At 43.5% G+C, this 19098-nt stretch overlaps 1 protein-coding gene across 1 annotated transcript; it reads right to left on the minus strand.

Annotated features, from left to right (window-relative positions):
* Positions 1–1063: 1063 nt before the first annotated feature.
* On the minus strand, positions 1064–7572 carry lhx1a (LIM homeobox 1a; the record flags this gene model as incomplete). The annotated part of the gene is made up of 5 exons (XM_079271662.1): positions 1064–1644; positions 2597–2762; positions 4584–4867; positions 5487–5710; positions 7403–7572. 5 exons carry the CDS (start codon positions 7570–7572, stop codon positions 1265–1267), a joined length of 1224 nt encoding a protein of 407 aa, XP_079127788.1. The 3' UTR covers positions 1064–1264.
* Positions 7573–19098: the final 11526 nt, after the last annotated feature.

The raw sequence follows: 19098 nt of genomic DNA on the forward strand, positions 1-19098 counted from the left end.
ACACATTTTGTCTCAACACGTTCTGCAGATGAAGGCGCAAAGCACTTTAACAGTATTTGTGCTATTTTTTTATTTGGCAAATGTCTACTTTATGTTTTTATTGTATTTTTAACCTTTTTTTGTAAACAACATCTTGTACAAACTAGCACAGTGAACCACAACCCCAGCAAATGTGTTTTTATCTCCATACAATATAAATGAAATCAATACAAAAGTTTGGTTGGTTGCTTGGAACATTTTTATATGGATCGAGAGGTTCTAAAACATGGTTTTCGAGACTTCTGGACTCCTGAATTAAATAGATTACGTAAACAGTTGACTGCTCTAAGTCCCATTTAGAACCTTCTAAAAGAATTTTAGAAGGTAGACTTCATTTCAACATTTCAAGTTCACTTCCATTTTAAATAAAGGGTTTGCAATCCGTAGAGGGTTTTTACAGTTTGCCTTTTCAAGGCGACCTTCTTCAGATTTGGTGGAAATTCTGAAATCGCGAAGAAAAAAGGAAAAAAAAAGAAACAAATAGTCCAGATGAAGGGAAAACTGTCATTTCCTCTGGCCTTCCGAAGCATGGTGTCAAAAAGGTTAAGTGTCAGTATGGCAGAGCCTTAAGAGGCAAAGAGGTCTGAGGAGCTTCTGAATAAATACAAGGGACAAGGCTCATACCTCGAACACAGTCTCAATGCCGCTCAGCCTTCCTAGAGTCCCAGGTCTGCACACGATCAACCCTCTGCCCCTTTATTCCCTCTGTAAAGCTATTGAAGTCTTTGACAGTAGCTAATGATGTTTTTGTGTTTGGGACATGCTATAGGAGATTTCCAGCGGGTTGTTTTGTACCCCACCGGTGAGTGTTAGGGGGTTTGGTCGCTATACCGGGCCACTGACAGGAGTCAGGAGGGGTGACAGGGTGCCCCAGGGGCCCAAAAAAAGGGGAGGGGGGGGGGGGGGAATGGGGGGCAGTTCAGCAGTCTCGCCCATTTTTTTTGTGAGTCCAGTTGTAGATGCAGGGAGGGGGGTCGAAAGAGGCAATTTACACACCCAAACACAATACCGAAGACAATGCTTTGGAGCATTATGCCAGATACGTTTTCCCACAAAAAAGATCAACAAATCAACTGGAAAAATAAATGTGAACAAAATTCAATTCAATGGCGTTGCCCTAACCCTGTCGATATCCATTTCCCTACTCGACCCATTCCCCAACACCATCAAACCTCACCACCCTCTGTTACAGAATCTCTCATCGGTAGAGTCCACTCTCTCTAAGCTACCACACAGTGCCCTCGTTCATTTCCGAGGGCGGATGGGACAGGTGGTTGCTGTATCCGCTGCCGTTCAGCGACAGTGAGGTAAAGGGCGGACTAGGGCCGAACACATCGGAGGAGATGCTGTGCAGGGGTCCTGGGATGCCGGGCTCTGGGCTGGGAGAGTCCCCCGGATGGTGGGACATTATATCAGAGAAGCGCTGCACCTCGCTGGAGGGGTGGTGGCCCGGCAAGGGGTGGTCCATACCTCCGAGGGGGGTGCCCGTGGGGCCTGAGGAGGGCACAAATGGGAGATCGACTGGGGTCTGGGCCTGCGATGACGGAGGCCCCTGAGGGAAGAAGTCATAGTTCCCTCCCGGGCCGTAGTACTCGCTTTGATAATCTGCAGATCCAAGAAAAAATCAACATTAGTTATAAGAACAATGGTTAGCAGAAATGATTCTGAGACATTGAGGAATTCATTGAATATACGTAGCTTGATTTGTATTAGAGAGCAAGAGAGACCCTCGCCGTACTACATTAGTCACAGAGCACGTTACACTTAAATCAAAACTCCAATTGGGTGGGGAGAACAACGTGGCCACAAAATTAATTAAAATGAGGGCCATTTCATCAGCGATTCGACTACTGAGACCGATTTTTTTTTCCAGTTCAGCAGAATAGTGTTAGACTTTTTGCTTCAGCAGAAAGGACAAAGGCCCGAGCGCAAATGAAATTCTCTGAAAATGATCAGATATTTCAAAGCATTTGAAGCAAAACTGTGCCATCAAATCACTGAGATGTAAACTAACTTCAAGTCTATTTAAGTCATTGTCCACTGATTTCTAAGCACTTATGGACCAAGTCACCCAAACTGAATATTTCACAAGCTAATTTGTTTTAAGAAGTAAGAGCCTCACTGCTGTATATACAAATGTGCCATACTGAAAATCACTGCATATTTATTTATTTATTTTATATATTTTAATTTTTTTAATTTTGTGTACTAAATCAACATGAAGATTTTTGTTCAGGCTGCTCAGGCAGAGCTTAGACAGCTCTGCCTTTACATGGTGCTGTACTTCCTTTAGGTGATATGTACAGATGAGATGGGGCCTTGTTCAGAATCAGGATATGACAGGAGAATAGAAAATACATGATGGAGGAAATAAGGAAACACACAAATGATATCTTGATATATGTTAAATAAAATGTGCTTGAAGAGGAGAAAATCACACGAATTGTCATTTTAACATGTTAACTGTTAACATGAAAAAGTTCCATGAGAAAAAAACACTTTCCAGGACGTTAAAAAACATTTTTCTCTCATGACAAAGTATAATGTATACGCATACCTCCATAGTAGGAGAAGGGCCCGTTGGGGATCAGCTCCCCGGGCTCCAGCCGGTCCACCAGCGTCCTCATCCGCCGTGGGCTCCGAAAAAACGCGTGCCTTCGGGCGCCCAGCGCGCTCAGCTGCTTCATACGCCTCTCTTTGGAACGTCGGTTCTGGAACCAGACCTGGACACACACACACATACACACAGCTCATGTCACTCAGTAATCATGCAATAAGCTTCTGACGCCATTTTGATTGCACGTCAATATTGTGCGTGAGAGATAGGAGGAGAGTGAGAAATGGAGGTGATGGCGTGGTGAGGGCTGCTTTGGTGTGAATTTTTGGAGGCAGAAATGTATGAATAAATATGTTCGTTGTTTTAATGCACGTCGTGAATTTGTTTTGGAACGTGCAAATAAACCTCACTGTGTAAATTCTCCGCCATACAAAGCAAAGTGTAATTAGGTGTCATGTTTACCTTGGCAGTTGCACCACGTTGGCTTCTTATTAGAGTAAATAACCGGGCTGTCTGTGTTCTTTTGCGGCGTGCGTGATGAGCCGGTGCGTTAAATCCGCGCGGCTCTGCGGCAGCGAGAACGGCGCCCAATTATCGTTACAGGAGCGAGAGTCACATCTAACCTCCTTAATGATCTTTTAACCCTCCATTTACTCCGACCGAAGGCTGCAGCAGCGGGGGCTTAAAATATCCAATTAATACTTAATAGGAGGGTTGTTACCAATATATTACCGAGCTCTTGGAGGTTATCATTTCCTAATCTATAGACCGGCTTCCTTTAATTACGCGCTTCCCTCTACCCCTCATGCTCATACATATTAGATACCCTTACTTTGCCACTTTCATTTTATCGCCATTAATCTGCTGAGCCTTTTTACCTGTGATCTGCCCGCAGCCGTATCCACAGTAGGACTAAAGAAAAGGAAATAAAAACATCTTTGAAAACTAAAAGATCTGCATTCCGGGAGTAGGTCTGTTATTATTCCTGATGGGTGGTTTTATTTTTGTCTCATGAATTTATAATTCCTAATAGTTCCCAATCAATACTTTGATGCGCCGATAAAAAAAGGTGTGTGTGTGGGGGGGGGGGGGGGGGTGCAGCGAAAGAACAAAATAAAACAGTCCCCCAACACTAAATCGATAATAGTAATAATAATAATCATGCTTTTTAGTTTTCTGTCTTTGCTCTTTGTTTAACTGAGTGTGGCCCTGCTGTAGTTCCGAGTTCCGAGGAGACAATCTGAAGACCCTTGAAACAGATTTCTGTCTTTCCGCTTGGCTGGAAATGCTCACAGCATGGCTAAACGTGGTCGCAAAACGTGATGGCAGCGCTGTGCCAGGACTCCCAGCGCCCCCAGCATCCCAGCGCCAGTTGGCGACTTCGCCCCGTTTGCAGCGCCAAGAATCAAAAATACCCATATAAATTACCCGTTTCCAAATCAACCCTCGTGCGTCAGCCAATCTTTGGCCTAATGAATTCAATGTGACCGCGCAGTTTGAAGGCAAGAGGCCTCCTTTAAAGAGGGGTGAAGGATGTGAGGGTGATGGTGGGGTGGGGGGGGGGAGCCTCTCTGATGAGTTGAGGCCTGCATGGTCATGGCAGTCTGGCAGCTTGGCAGGGACATTTTTCCATAAAATATAAGCTGTTACATCACACTTTTTAATGGGTGCGTAACACCCTATAAAACCGAAAAGGCGCGAGCCCACCTCCTCGACCCTTGGGTGTCCCCTGAATATCATTTCTATATTTCAGACAGAATCAGAAGATCCCCGTTTTGATGATTTACTATTGAACCGTATAAAAATGACTGAGGATGGTGAGAGCTTTAATTACAAGAGTGGTTGCTGTTTCTGGCCATGCGGGGAAACACCCACGCGTTTAGTAAATATGGACTCCATCTTTATTTGGTGGTTAATTAATGAATGAAGTCATCGTGACATACGATGGAGAATCCAGCAGAGCATTATCAGAACTCAGTTTCTTTACCTGGATGACCCTCATGTTGAGGCCGGTCTCCTGTGCCAGCTGCTCCCTGATGTGTCTGGTGGGTTTGGGGGTGGCAGCGAACGCCGCCTTCAGCGTCTCCAGCTGTTTGGCCTTGATGGTGGTCCGCGGGCCGCGCCGCTTCCCTCCGACGTTCTGGTCGTCGTTCTCGTTATTAACAGTTTCTTTGTCGGACAGGGCGGCGGACTCCGTGTCCTTTAGGACCACGTCGTCCTGTAGCTGGTCTTGAGAGTCCGGTGATAAACTGGGGTCGCTGCAGGCCGTTACTAAAGAAACGACATATGGGAATTAGAATAAGCAGAGCGATTCTCCAAAACATGGGAAATATGAGGCTCGAGTCATAAAGAACAAAAGTATATGTCCGCAGCGGTGCAGTCATTCATTGAAGGTGGCTGAATTGTGACCTTAAGTCGGTGATTCAAACTACCACCAACAATAATTCTTAAAATGAAGTTCATGTTTTTAAACTGTTTTTCTATTTGACCAAGATGAACACAAACGTGTACAAACAGGAACATTCTATTCACTTTTAAAAACCAGCTGGTGTGTTTTTCTCCTCTATTAAAGAGACTTTAATATTCAGTAAAACGTGCAAACCAACTTCATAAAAATCCCTACATGACATATTATGGAACACACATTTACAATAAATGCCCAACGAGCTTGGTGAGAAAATAAAAGGCTTGAACTGAAAATATATATTTGTGAACCGAATGAGCAACAGACAATGGACTGTGAGTGGTGCTGAATCGTATCCTCTGAATGCCGTCTAAGTCCTGGTCATGGAAATGATGAAGCCACTGCGGGGCTGAACACATTACATCCATCACAATTTACCCCGCCTTGCCTCGCGCGCACACACACGAACTGCGAACACACACGCACCTGAGAGGAGGCTGGCGTCTTTTACACTGGCATTGTTTTGGTAATCGTCTTTGCAAACGAATTTGTTCTCGTCTATGATGTAGAGCTCCTCGCCGGTGGAGAGCTGCTTATTGCACATCATGCAGGTGAAGCAGTTGAGGTGAAACACTTTGCTGCGGGCCCTCCGAACCAAGTCGTTTGGAGAAATGCCTTGCGAACAGCCGCCACACTTTGTACCGAACCGTCTGCGGGAGGAAGAAGGAGATGGTTATTTTTGTTATCAAATACGTATTATACACAAATTATAAACAAACATCTAACATCAACGCCTAGTCAGGTTTTGGTGGCCAGGCTGAGATGATGGTGACGCAAAGAGCAATATTAAACAAAATATAGATTCACATTGTCTCTGGACAATCTTTACACGGTTTATTATAAGGTGCAGACATACATTAAACCTGTAATGATCATTTTATCACGTATATATATATATATATATATATTATTATTTGTTTTTAACATGAAATCATATAATCTTTAGATAAACTCCAGATTCGTATTGTATTATATTCAGATTGAAAGTTTAAAAACGCTTTATGGACTGCCAGAATTAAGACTAAATAAATAATAATGATAACAATAATAATAATAACATATTTAAAAATGTGTTTTCGTATTGTATGCCAAGTTTAAATATATACATAAGCACACGTTGGGCAATGGCGCTCTATAAATACATAATTATCAAATAAAATGTAGGGATATTGCGCATGAGCTAAATCTTTTTAATTTTCTAAATATTGAAAATAATAACATGTGCTTTCCTTCCACCTGCGGCCATTGCTCACCTCTGTATAGACCTGCTGGCGTTAGTTGTTTTAGTAAATGTATTAAGTATTAAATCTCTATATTTCCAACCTTTTTGTATTCATTATGAAACCATATATGTTATGTATAGGAGGATGCAATTCAGTAAATATAGAGGTCTAACACATCAGGCTGCTTTGGAATAATAAATGATCGCCCTGCCATTGACGGTTAAGCCATGTGTATTGAGTGGTGTGCACTGCTTGTTGACTGCACGTCTGTGATTGCATTGTCTGCGGACTTGATCTTTTCAACTAGTTTACTATTCAAATCCACTTATCACGTCCTCCTCAGTCGGACTGAGCAAACACACCGGGCAGCGGCTCCTCTGGCCGGGGTTTGATCCTGTGCGCTGCCCCGACTGCCTGCACGCTGTAAAAAAACACACCCCAAGTGTGATTTCCTCGATATCCTAACAACACCCCCCCACACACACACACGCACCCCCACTCCCCTCCCCTCTTTCCCCGCTGAGAGCGAGAGCACACGCGTTTAATGTTGCTGCCCCTCTTTTGTTGTTGTTTAGCATAAGAATCCAAATTAACAAGCTTTTAATTACGCGCTCCTAATCAAAGCGTATCGCCTCCAAGTCCTCACTCACGGCTACAGGCACGGACAGGTTGGTTTATCCATTTATTTAGAGAATAAATAAATAAAGCAGAAACGTTCATTCTAAGAACTTGTTATCTGTGTGTGCAGTCAACAGATGTGCATTTTTTATTTTATATTTGAACTATTTGTCTGTAAAAGCATGAGAGGCAGTCTGGGTTTGTAATAATTACTGGCATGGCAATAGTATAGCAATACTTTACAACTAATTAAAAAGTTGTAAATAATGTAGAAGATACAAATAATGATCTGCACTCCTACGACTTCAAATGATTTTCAGCTAAATATAATCGTTGGGCTTCAATGATTGATGATGCCCCATCAGTATTTGTTCTGCTATTTAAATGTATTTATGTTATAACTTCCTTCTGCTTTCACAGTCTAGCTCGTGACATAAAATCAGACACATTCGTAAACAGAAACACAGCTGAAGAGTTTTTCTGTCTCCTAACCGATCTTACCTAAAGAAATCGTTTTTGCAGTACAGTCTCCCTTCTCGTGAAAAACATTTCTCTGTCAAATTACATTTGCACTCGCAGCACTGCACGCATTTGACGTGCCAGGCTCTATCCAGCACGTTGAGCAGAAAGCGGTCCAGAATAGGCCTCTCGCAGCCTGCGCAGTGGACCATGGCTTTGGTTGGGCTACAACCCCACAAATGAAGCGCGCACACACCCAAACAAAACCAACAGCACAGGCCGAGTATTGACCGAGTATCTGCTGTTTCCCTCCTTGATTCGCCTGAAGCTCCCGGGCCAATGTGCGCGGAAAAGCCAGTCGATCAGGTGTCACCAGTGGTCTCCCTGCATGCGTAAAAGGCTCCAAAGAAACACACGTCCTCTCTATCAGGTGGAAAAGCCAAAAAAGAGAAGAAAAAAATCAGTCCTTTACTGGATCCGGGGAAAAACACACAATTCAACCAGAATGTAGATTTCAACACAGGCAGCTGAAGATCGGCTCAGGCAAGAAGACCGGAGCCAGTTTGGTTGTCCCAGCGCTCTTGGAAGTGACGCATCGGTTGGAGGAGCGTCGTGTGCCAGTTAGTGCTGGAAGAGGTGTCTAATAAAATGCTTTTAGGGCAGAGCTGTCACACAACAAGACACGCACGCCTACAGATAATTCAGTGTACTTGGACATGACAGCGTATCCACTGTACAGAAGTCGGCGAGAAACAAAATCACACACCCAAAGGATTTTAAAAAAAGAGTGTTTTCCCTCTCGCTCGATCCGATGATCCTGGTCGTTCAGCTTGTGGCGGCGGGGGATGCTGCGATGCGCCGGTGGCTCTGATAGTAGTCAGTGTGTATGCTGGGATGCCCTCACTCTCCAGTACCGTGTATGCTGGGATGCGCTGGGTCTCCAGTAAACTGTCTTAATCCTAAAGCTCCAACCCAGCCTTATTCCCAGCCTCCTGACGTCAGGCTGCGGCCGGACCAATCAGCGCCGCGACATGACAGCAACCATCAAGCCGCCCCATCATAACCCAGCGAGGGCTCTGCCTGCTATTTATGCCACACACTCAAGACACCAATTGTCAAGAATTTCCCTGCAAACTGTCATATGTTCGTGAATGTGTTTGGAGGAAGCAGCCGGGGCGGCGGAGGGCGAGCAGCGCGGAGGGAGAGGCGCCACTTCTCAGCTGCTGAGCAAATTGTCTTCTGGGCATGAGGGGGGCATGAAGGAGGAATCTGTGCAGGTAGATAAAGGCGTCTTCCGGATAAAGAAGCCGGAGGCGCATATTGCATTGTTTACGTTACTTTGCGACAGAAAATGACGCACAAGTCGAGCATGTTTGTCTTGTTGTTTGAGAATAACTGGAGTTTTTTTTCTCATCAACAAACCATCTGTCCTTTAAAATATAAAATCTTTAATACCTGCTTTGCACTTGGACGCGTCATCCATACAGCTAAATGTTTGATTACACAGCAGAAAGCTGCAGAACATGTCTGTCAATAGGATGTTATCGTTCTCCTCTTCTCCCAGTGTGGTGCTACATTACAGAATGTCTTGTGCTCATTAACATCTTTTTTTCTTTGGGTAAAACAGCACACCTCAGCAGTTTTCTCTTTGGTGTGATGGTGAGGAAGCCTGGAAGTGAAAAACAGAAAGGCTCTAAAGTTGACAGCTCGTGCAGCTCAACCCGTCAGGAGCTCGCGGCCCACACACCTCGGACGATTCATTAGGGAGGTCCTATCCAATTCAAGTCCACCTTAAGTAAATAACACCATGAACCTAACAGCATTCTGGATTATCAGTCATTCATCATCAAAGAGATCAGTCAAGTTTAGTGTTGACGATTTACAGGCCTGCACTCTTTAACTCTGTTGTTTTGCTCATTGAACAGATTGTCTACATGCTTGTTGAATACATTCGTTTATATCGAAACAAGATTAAAGGAGTTCGTAGTAATTGTTATTTGAAACATTTACGCAAACTCTTCTATTGTGGCTCGTGTCACAATTTACCGTGAGACAATGTTGTATTTGTCTTGGTTGTAAGCAGAAGCAGAATCTCGAGTTTATTTGTGCATCTTAACATGGAATCAAGCTGAATAGCTGCGCACTTTTAGCAGAAAAGGCGACCAAGGAAACCCATTCATTCTCTACCAATAGCCCGCCAGCATCCTCTTGCATATGGACTGCTTCTCATGCAAAACGCCCGCCCGTCCCCGTCCAGCTGCCTCCCGGCGTCTGGGGAGCGCCCCTTAAACAGGACATGTGTTAGTGGTGTGAAGAAAGAGCGAGATAAGGCTTCAAAACACACAGACTCCATCTCTTTTTTCTCCCTCTCTCTGGACCTCTTCAGCCCGACATTTTCCTCCCCCTCTTTTCCAGTCTCCCTCTTCTCTTCTTCCTCACCCTTGCACCTATTTTTGTTTGTGAACGGTGCGTCCAAGCGAATTCTGCTGAGCATCTGGTTATGTTTCCATCAGATAGACGGGGAGAGAGAGGTCATTGACCTCCATGACAACTGTTCTACATATAGGGGGCAATATGCAATGGAATATCGCGGACTACAAAACTCACTTTTCTTTTTTTCTGCACTAAAACCTGCTGAGGAATCTGGAAATAACCCCCGAAAGCCTGCAGTCTGCAGGCCTCACTCTCCCCACTGCCAACAAACTTGTAAGTGCAGCATGTAAACAACAAAAGTTGTTGTTATTTCCATGTGAGGAAGATGCCTTGATAGTCTGTCAGGGGGGATAATCTCTGCCTGATTTAGAATAAGCCAGAGAGAGAAGGGAAAAAGGCAGCTCACAGAGGCAGATTAATCCACGAATAGAAGGAAATCAAAATATAGGCTTAAAAATATCTCAACTCCCCTCCAGGCAAAGACACTATTAAATGCAAAAAATGGTTTTAACCTCATACCACTGTAATCCCTTCAATAGATTCTATTCTCACTCATTTTCATTCTGATGCAGACAGAAGTTGTACATTGGAATGGGCCCAGTGTCTGTGCCCAAGTTGAAGAAAACTAAACTTATTATTTTTCTTTCTGTCCTGCTTTAATCTCAGAAGGTAGATTTGAAGACAGGAGGCCTTCGGGCAGACTGTGAAGACTGACTGTAAATTGTGTTTGAAAATGAAAATCGAAATACCCAAATTAATCTGAAATGTACCTTTTATTGTTGCCTACTAAGAAGTCTACATTTTATATGATATGCATTTTCTTCCTTCCTCCAAAGTTGTGGACGCTACTCGCAACCACAGATATACGATAAGGGCTATTCTTGTATCAGGGCCACAGTGTTGTAAAGCAGCCCAGGAGATTTGGGGTTTATGAAGTGCAGACAAGTGAACTGGTACACTGCGAGATAATTAATCTGAGATAATGAATGAGGCTGCGAGGATGCATGCAATCATTAATTCTAATCATGACACGTTTATTTGTCTCCCCTCTCTCCTCCAGGCTCAGTTAAGAGACACAATGTCACCACAACAACGTGTGAGAGGCACGGCTAAAGGAAGGAGACTGCAGGTGATGAGATGGGTTGGGGAGAGGTGTTTGAAATATGAGCGCGAGAGACACTAAGAGCGATTTCTTCTTCTACGTGTAGTTTCCGGGGTGGTCGGGCTGTGAAAGTCGGGCTGTGTGACATTACAGTCGGGCCAGTGAGGCCGGGCAGGCAAGCCGTGACTCCGGTAATACAGAGAGAAATATCACCCCCGACTGGAGCTTTGATCAACTGAGTGTACCGGGGAGGAGGAAGAGGAGGGTGGGGTACCGCTCCGCTGCTCCGCTCTGCTCTGCTCTTTGCAGTCTCTCCAGACTTTTTTCACAGTCTTTTCACAAAGGAATTGCAAAAAGGCGCTGATCTTCATAATTCATAATATGACAGATTGATCATTACAGTTTATGAATGCGTTTATTTTAAGAATAAACAGCTAAAATTCTGATATTTTTTTAAGCTCTATTCCTACACATTTTCACACGTGGAATAGGGGGGATTATTCAAAGTTGAAACAAAATTAAAGGAAATTAAAATGCATGAAAATGTATTTGCAAGTCATTGCTCTCGTTGTAAGATGCTTTGGACAACAGTTTGCCAAATTAATGTAATGTGACAATAATTACATTAAATTATAAACAAATGGGATTTTTTAAAACGAAAAACGTACAAACATTGTTATTAAACAAACAGAGTAAAATAAGCATCATAATGCATCTGTGTTATTTAGAAGTAGTAACTCGTACATCCACAGAAAGCTGGTTTCACAATGCGTAAACTGTGTTTTCCACTCAAATTGATCACGTGTCACATCTTCTCTTGGCTGCGCAAAGTACATCAAAAGTGCGCAAATTTGGCGCAAAGATTTCCATCGTGTTCACAAACTGTGTGTGAGTTTGTAGAGGGTTGAGTGCGCCTTCCTGTCGCTGTCTAGTCTGTCAATCATTGTTCACCGCATTATCACGCACTTCGAAGGCCGAAATCCGGCCCTCCCTTCTTCCTCCGTCCATCCATCCATCCATGCTTCCGTCCAGCCACCCCGGTGCGCGGTGCTGACTCGGGAGGCTGTGGCAACTAACGCAAAGCACGCAGAGTCCGACGATCGACTGACTGGGCTGTGTCCTCCCCTCTTTCCCTCCCCCCCTCTCTCCCTCCTCCTCCTGTAGATCAGCAGCCAAGCATATGCCGATGTGAACTCATCGAGGATTATTGAGCCAACACCAACTCTACGCAAACATTTTCCAGACTTTCCAACTCCGGTCCCAGCCTGTGCTGAGAGAAATCCAATGGGATTTATAGATCATCTCCCTACAGCTGTCTCTTCTCAGCCAGTCAACCCCCACTCCATCCACACACACACACACACACACGCACGCGCGCACACACACACACACACACACACACACACACACACACACACACACACACACACACACACCTACACACACACACACACACACACACACGCACACTAGTATTCTTTGGCTTATGATCCGGCCTCCAGAACCATCTACAACCGCATTTTCTTCACTATCTGTGCGTTTTCTCAAGGAGATCACATGATCTGGTGAATTTGGGCTTTTGGGGTCCTCAACATTAACCCTGCATGAGACTTCGAGGTCAGCCAGAAACAAGGCCACTACCACCAGAGTCCCGCTCACTCCTCTAGGGGGCGAATTCAATCCGGGTAAAGTGAGGGCTCATGCAATGATACTATTATTACTGTTACTATTATATGATGTTGTCCTTAAATCCAAGTTATAGCTGGTGTTATGTCAGATTATAGATTTAAGAGATCATTCCACACATGCCATATTTAGAAATGAATCTAAAACGTCTAGATAAAGCTTTAATAGTTGAAGAATTATCTGTGTGTGTCTGTGTTGTATATTCAAATTAAGTTTGAAATAATATGCCCACATTGATGCAGCCTACTCACTTTATATTTAAATGTATATGTGTATATAAATATATATATATGTATATATATACATATACACACACGGAAAAAGTACTCTAGAAAATGAGTAAATTGATGTTTTGTGTTTTATGCAAATTTGTATTGTTTTATACAAAAAAAAGTCTTCGGTCAGGAGATTCCCCTGTTCGATAAATAGAGCGAATCACAAACACGGCATCATATTTCCATCATATCCACATGTCAGGTTGAGAACCCTGCCTGACTGAGCCAGGTGGGTGTTGTCAACAAAAACCGTTCACAACTAAAACGTGCCTTTTTTCTCTCATTTGAACGCGCTCCAAACAGAGTGACTGAGACATGAGCACACATAAAGGCGCTGCGAGGCAGCCTCTACAGCACTTCCCCTAGTTCAGATTAATGGTTCTCCGCGCTTATTCTGCAGTCGGGGTGAAAGGGCTAGGATCACTAATGATTATAATATAATGTGTGGCGATAACCACTCGCTTTGAGATGTTATCGCCCGATGGCCAATGCTCTGGGGACGGGCTGCATGGCTGCAGAGCGGCAGATAGCCGCTGCTGCGCCGCCGCCGCAGCGGATTTCTGCGCGGTGAAATAAAAAGCCCGCAAGCATGGAGAGAGAGGAAGAGCTGGCCGCCGCTGATACCTGCATTAAAATAGAGCAGAGCGGCACATGAATTTATCTGCCGGTTATTTATTTATTTATTAAAGATGGGGATTTTTATGTTTAAATTATCAGCGCATGTTTAGTCAGGAATATCTACCATCCAATTTCCACCTTAAAGTGGTAAACCCGACTGGTGTTAATCGTTAAGACCACCAAGTGATTTAATTACTATTACCTGGAACATTTAGTGCTTTCTATCACGGCTTTTTACAGCACCAAAGAGGGCCTGTGGAAAAGCTCACTGAGCTCATTTGATCTCAGGAGAAAAGTGTCTGAAAGCTTTTGGTTTGAGGAGCAGGTGAATATAGAACCGGAATTATAACGAAAACATTTGAATTGTAATATGAAATATGAGGAACATACAATACGAGGTGTAGTGCGATTCTTAAAATGTGATTTCATTTTGAAGCTTCAGCTTCTTCACCATTTCACCACTTTCTGACGATCCAACCCTTTTTGTGAAGCGCTGCAGGACTGATTGGCCTCCAGCGAGTTTGCCAAATTTATTCAAACACAAATCTTTCAAATGGCGTCAAAAAAGTCAAAAATATTCAGCCTATTCGAAGGCACTTTTGTTAGAGCAGTTACTGCTGCTTTAATATATCCCTGAGCATTTATTGGGTTTAAACTGTTGAAAGGGAGATAGAACTGGAAGAAAAACCCGCAGCCTATATTTCTAATCTCTAGATATCATTTGAATTAAAACGCTTACTGATGCATCGGTGCCTGTACAGAAAAAGTAGGCTACAACAGCAAAGCCAGGGCAGTCCCTGTTCTGCCATCCAAAGAGATACAAACTGTACTATTGTAGAAGCACATGATAAACATGGCAATGTGTGTGGAATGCGTTACATAGAAAAGAAGAGAAAAAAAACAAGAAACAAGGAGTGAACGCACTTGTCCCAAAACCGGTTAGGCTGGAAATCCCTGCATACTTATCGACATTCACTGATCAATGACAAACAACGCAGTCCTCAACATCTGATAAAAAAAGGCTGCCAGAGAGGGAAAGAAGAGGAGGAGGAGGAAGAAGTGTAGTGAGTGATGTTGCAGTTCCGGACGCACCGCAGCCAATCCCGCACCATCTATCTTCATTGGAGCTTTGTGTGCGCAAAAAGCAAAGGCGCGCATAAGGTAAAGCCCGCATCAAAGCCGCGGCTTTATTTTTATATCCAATAGATCAGCAGGCAGACAAAGCTTTATTTTCGCCAGGAGAGAGATATTTTACCTCTGCCTTACGGTTTTATGTTGGAGAGGTGTCATCCGGGGGAAATGGATGGCTAATGCATAGGCAAAGCGCTGCTCGCCTCGGCATGCACGTCAGAGGGGGGCTGCAGGGAAGAGCAGCGGGGATTTAGGGCCCCTGGGGGCCCAACACGGGGGACTGAACACTGGGGAGGGGAGGGGGGGGGTACTCCACTCATGCATTGGTTTAACTGATATGTGCTGATGTGTTATGAGCTACAGTATGAGTTTGCCAGGGTTTGCTTCTTGCTCATAATCTAGGGCTGGTACCCGTGTTTATGGGGGCAAAAGCACAGAGCCCCCCCCCCCCCCCCCTGTCACCACACCCCATTTTTCTTTGTATTATCATCGGTCAGAGTGCAAGGTAAAAATTTGTGGGAACAGGAATGGGATGTGCTGAACAGTAACACAAGACAAGTAAACAGACACACAAAGACAATTCAATCCAGCAACAGTTGTATGTATGTTGCATATTATACTGTATTCATTACACATATTGACGAAATGTAATTATTCATTGGCTTTCAACCGACAGCTGAATCCAATTCAGAGAAAGAAAGTCTAGTAAAGCAGTAGGACACACAAACACACAAAATAATTTGAATGAATACCTAAATTGTGACAAAAAAAGACAGATCATATTTGTAATTAATTCCGTTAGGCAGCCAACATTTCATGAAGGAGCCACGTAGTTTGCTTTACGCTAGGTTAGGCTATATATTCATCATAGACCATTATTAGAAAAAATCATGACATGACGTTGATTTGTTCAGTTTCAATATACATTTTCCATTTAAAGGGCTTAACATTTTCCTTTTATATATGCATGTGGAGGGTTTACAGTGTGCTCAGAGGTCAGATTCTTTGCTTTGCCAACATTTACATTTCATTTATTAATGCAACTAGTCAAATTAAAAGACATCATAGCCTTAGAAAATGTAGGCAGCGTCATGCAAACAAATCAGTTGGGATCAGCCTTGAAATCTTCACATGGGCTGAATCTACTTCAGACTCCTCTAACACACGCAGAACTATCAGCTAGTTGTTAAAATCTTATGCACTGCTCACTCCCTGACATGAATGCAGATTCCTCACCACACGTTGCAAAGAGTTAACGAGATTTACAATGCCGCTCAAAACACAGAGCTTCCCTGTCATATTTTCCCCTCATGCTAAATAGAAATCTTAAGAAGTAATTGGAATTTACTGCATACCTGAATAACTGCATATAAATAAGCACACATTTCATTGGGGGGTTCACTGACACTGTTTGGTCGCATAAAAACTGCTGCATGCATTATAATACACAGCAAATAATCTTATTTTGCTGGAGCCTTTGCTACATGCTTGGGATTCCGTCCAAATTACCGAGGATTCAAACAAGCGTTTTCAATTTATTAAACCTATATGGGCAACATTTCATTTTAATGGGACAATTTATTTCTGTGAAGGGATTACCAGGGGTTGGTTGAAACCATGGCAGTGTGTAAATCTGACACTGTTCATCTCATTTATAGGCAGGCAGCCCTCCTTTGCTCAGGCCTGTTTCAGTGGACGGAGGGAGTGAGATTCAGGTGCCTCGCAAAGGCCTCGACCCCGTTTCCTCGTCCTGTGGCTGAAAAGCCAAACTAGCTCATTGACTTTGGCCATGCCTCCCAGACAAATTCCTCAATTCTCAACACCTTTATGAGCCTGCATGCGCTTACTGAATTTGGTAGAGGAGGACACAAATCCTCCGGATGGGATTGGCAGTCATGCCCCCGGTCTCTCGGCCTGACACGCTCGGGATGTAAAGTGGTCGTCGACGGCGCGACCCCCCGGTCGAGAGGGCTCAGCGGATTTGGAGATAATGACATTGCCGCCTCTATTAAGATTCACATTAACCATTTCACCACATGACCCCATTTCCCTTTGTCCTAGCCCCCGTGTCAAAAGCCTTGCCGTCTCACCGTGTCTGTGGTAATATTCAAAGCTGCCCAAACAACCTGCATGCGCACAACCTCTATTCCTGGGGAGGACAAGAGAGCTTGTCTATATGCAAAGAATACAGAGGAAATATATCCCACTTGTTGAAAGCAAACCCCCTTAACATTCATGGAACAAACTATTTGGTTGCAAATACGTAGGTATATATGCCTGTATCTCACGTTTGCCATATTGGAACACACACTCACTCATTTGACAGAAAGACATCTACCCAAAGTGACCTCTTCTTCTTCTTCTCTCTCTCTCTCTCTCTCTCTCTCTCTCTCTCTCTCTCTCTCTCGCTCTCTCTCTCTCTCTCTCTCTCTCTCTCTCTCTCTCTCTCTCTCTCTCTCAGTCAGACACACACCAACCAACCCCTGCTGGCTTCTAGAGCTGTGACTGTGGGAGGGAGGCCAAATTGTTTGTCTCTCCCCGTGTCAGGGCTCTGCAGCAGGGATGAGACCATGAGAACAACTGTTCCCTGTCTGGCTTCTGGCTGATGGCTCCATCAGGGTAGAGCAGCAGGGAGTCGGACGCTGGGCGAGGTTGAATGTACGTGTGGGTGAGTGTTATGCGTTTGAGGAGAGGTGGGCTCATCCTTCCAGGAGTCAAGAGTGATGCTGTGCGCAACCGAGGAGAGCAGCTTGAAAAGTGATTGTTGGACAGCAAAGTGCAATATCACTGAATCGTTAGCACCAAAGATGGAAACAGACTATAAAAAAACTGCCACAGGCATAAACGATGTTGACAAACTAAACAAAGAACTCAGGTGTATCTCTTTCTAAGAAAACTTGAGCATCCACTTAATATCATGAGGTCTTTCTTAATCCTTCTGTACCTGACAATAAGCCCGTTTTGCATTCTGTCTCCTGTCGACAATGGTAAGCCTGATATTTCCCTGATCTCATATCTCATATGGATTTTGGAAGGCACTGACAAAGGATGTCATGAGAACAAATACTTTAGTACCAAGTCAATGCTAAATGTGACGGATCTCATTTTACTACAGAAGGCACCAGTGATCAGGGCTTTAGACTAACGGAGTCCCATTTCCCTGATAATGCTACTTTGTGAACAACAAATCCACATTTAATTCGGCAGAAGAAGAGTAACGTTAGCTGTTAGCAGCCGATAGGCAGCACAGTCCTGCTTGGCTAAATAACGGAGCTAACAGCTAAAGTAAGTAACATGAGTAAAGGGCAAAGGTTACAGTAATGATACATTTGCAAAAAAACAGTACAGAGGTGTGTATGTTAAACTACATGGATTTATAGTTTTATTTTACACTTTTTCACATTGGTATTGAATATATTCACTCGGATTGATATTCACGACTACATTTCTGGTATGGTGACATCCCTAATGCTGAGGCTCTAAAAGGTCGTTTTAGAAGGCAATTTCAACCGCCCTGTGTTTGTGTAAAGTTAGTGGAAGATGGTGGTTTTGGGTAAATGTTGCCGTAAACCAGCACAGTCTCACGGCATTGAGTCACAGGGACATGAATTCTTCTGATTTCTGTTGGCAACATTATTACAAAACAAAAGGTCGGATTAGGCAACAAAACCTAATATTAAATAACAACAAAAGCTAAACCAATATCTAAGACCACGTCACATGGATGTGTTTACTTTCCACCATGAAAAAGGATCCCAATTGACTTTCCATTGGCATTGTATCCTGAGCGACGAAGAAAAACTGGATAATTTGTGTTCATGAACACAAAACCAATAGAATGCATTTTGAGAATATTTCACGACCTTTCATGATACATCCCATTTTGCGCTTCAAGTCAGTGGCCAAGTTGAACCCAATAGTGTTTTCAGCTGTCTAAACATAATGATAACAATATAAAAGAAATGGTGAGGATTAGTCTGGCCGTGTCCAACGTTCAACAATACAGCGAAACATTTAAAACTCATTCACAGATTGTTTCTTGTTTGTGTAATCCATGTCAAAAATACATTTCATTGTAGAGGGAGTTTCTTGACAGAAAACCGTATCTTTGCAGCATATATGGAGTACGTTAAGGTCAGCGAGCTTAGCTTTTAGTATTGGTCAATGTACAGGCGAGACGGTACCAAACCTGGCAACTTCACTCAGTCGAGCATTTAACTCCCTGTAAAACTATTTTAAACAGGTTATCTGTTGAACAAGTTTGACAAGTATTCAGCAGTTAGTTTTAGAGCTGCTTCCAGTCTTCATGCTAAGCTAGGCTAAGTTCTGTACTAAGTCATGATCCTCTCATATCACTCTTGTAAAGAAAGCAAACGAGGGTATCCCCTAACATTTAGAACTTTTTACATCTTTTTTAGCCATGCCTTATTTGCTGGGAGCGAATACATAAAAAACATGTGCGATAGCATTGTTATGTCTCAGTACATTTTTTG

The sequence above is a fragment of the Melanostigma gelatinosum genome (genome assembly GCF_949748355.1).
Source record: "Melanostigma gelatinosum genome assembly, chromosome: 7".
In the NCBI taxonomy this organism is placed as follows: Eukaryota; Metazoa; Chordata; class Actinopteri; order Perciformes; family Zoarcidae; genus Melanostigma; species Melanostigma gelatinosum.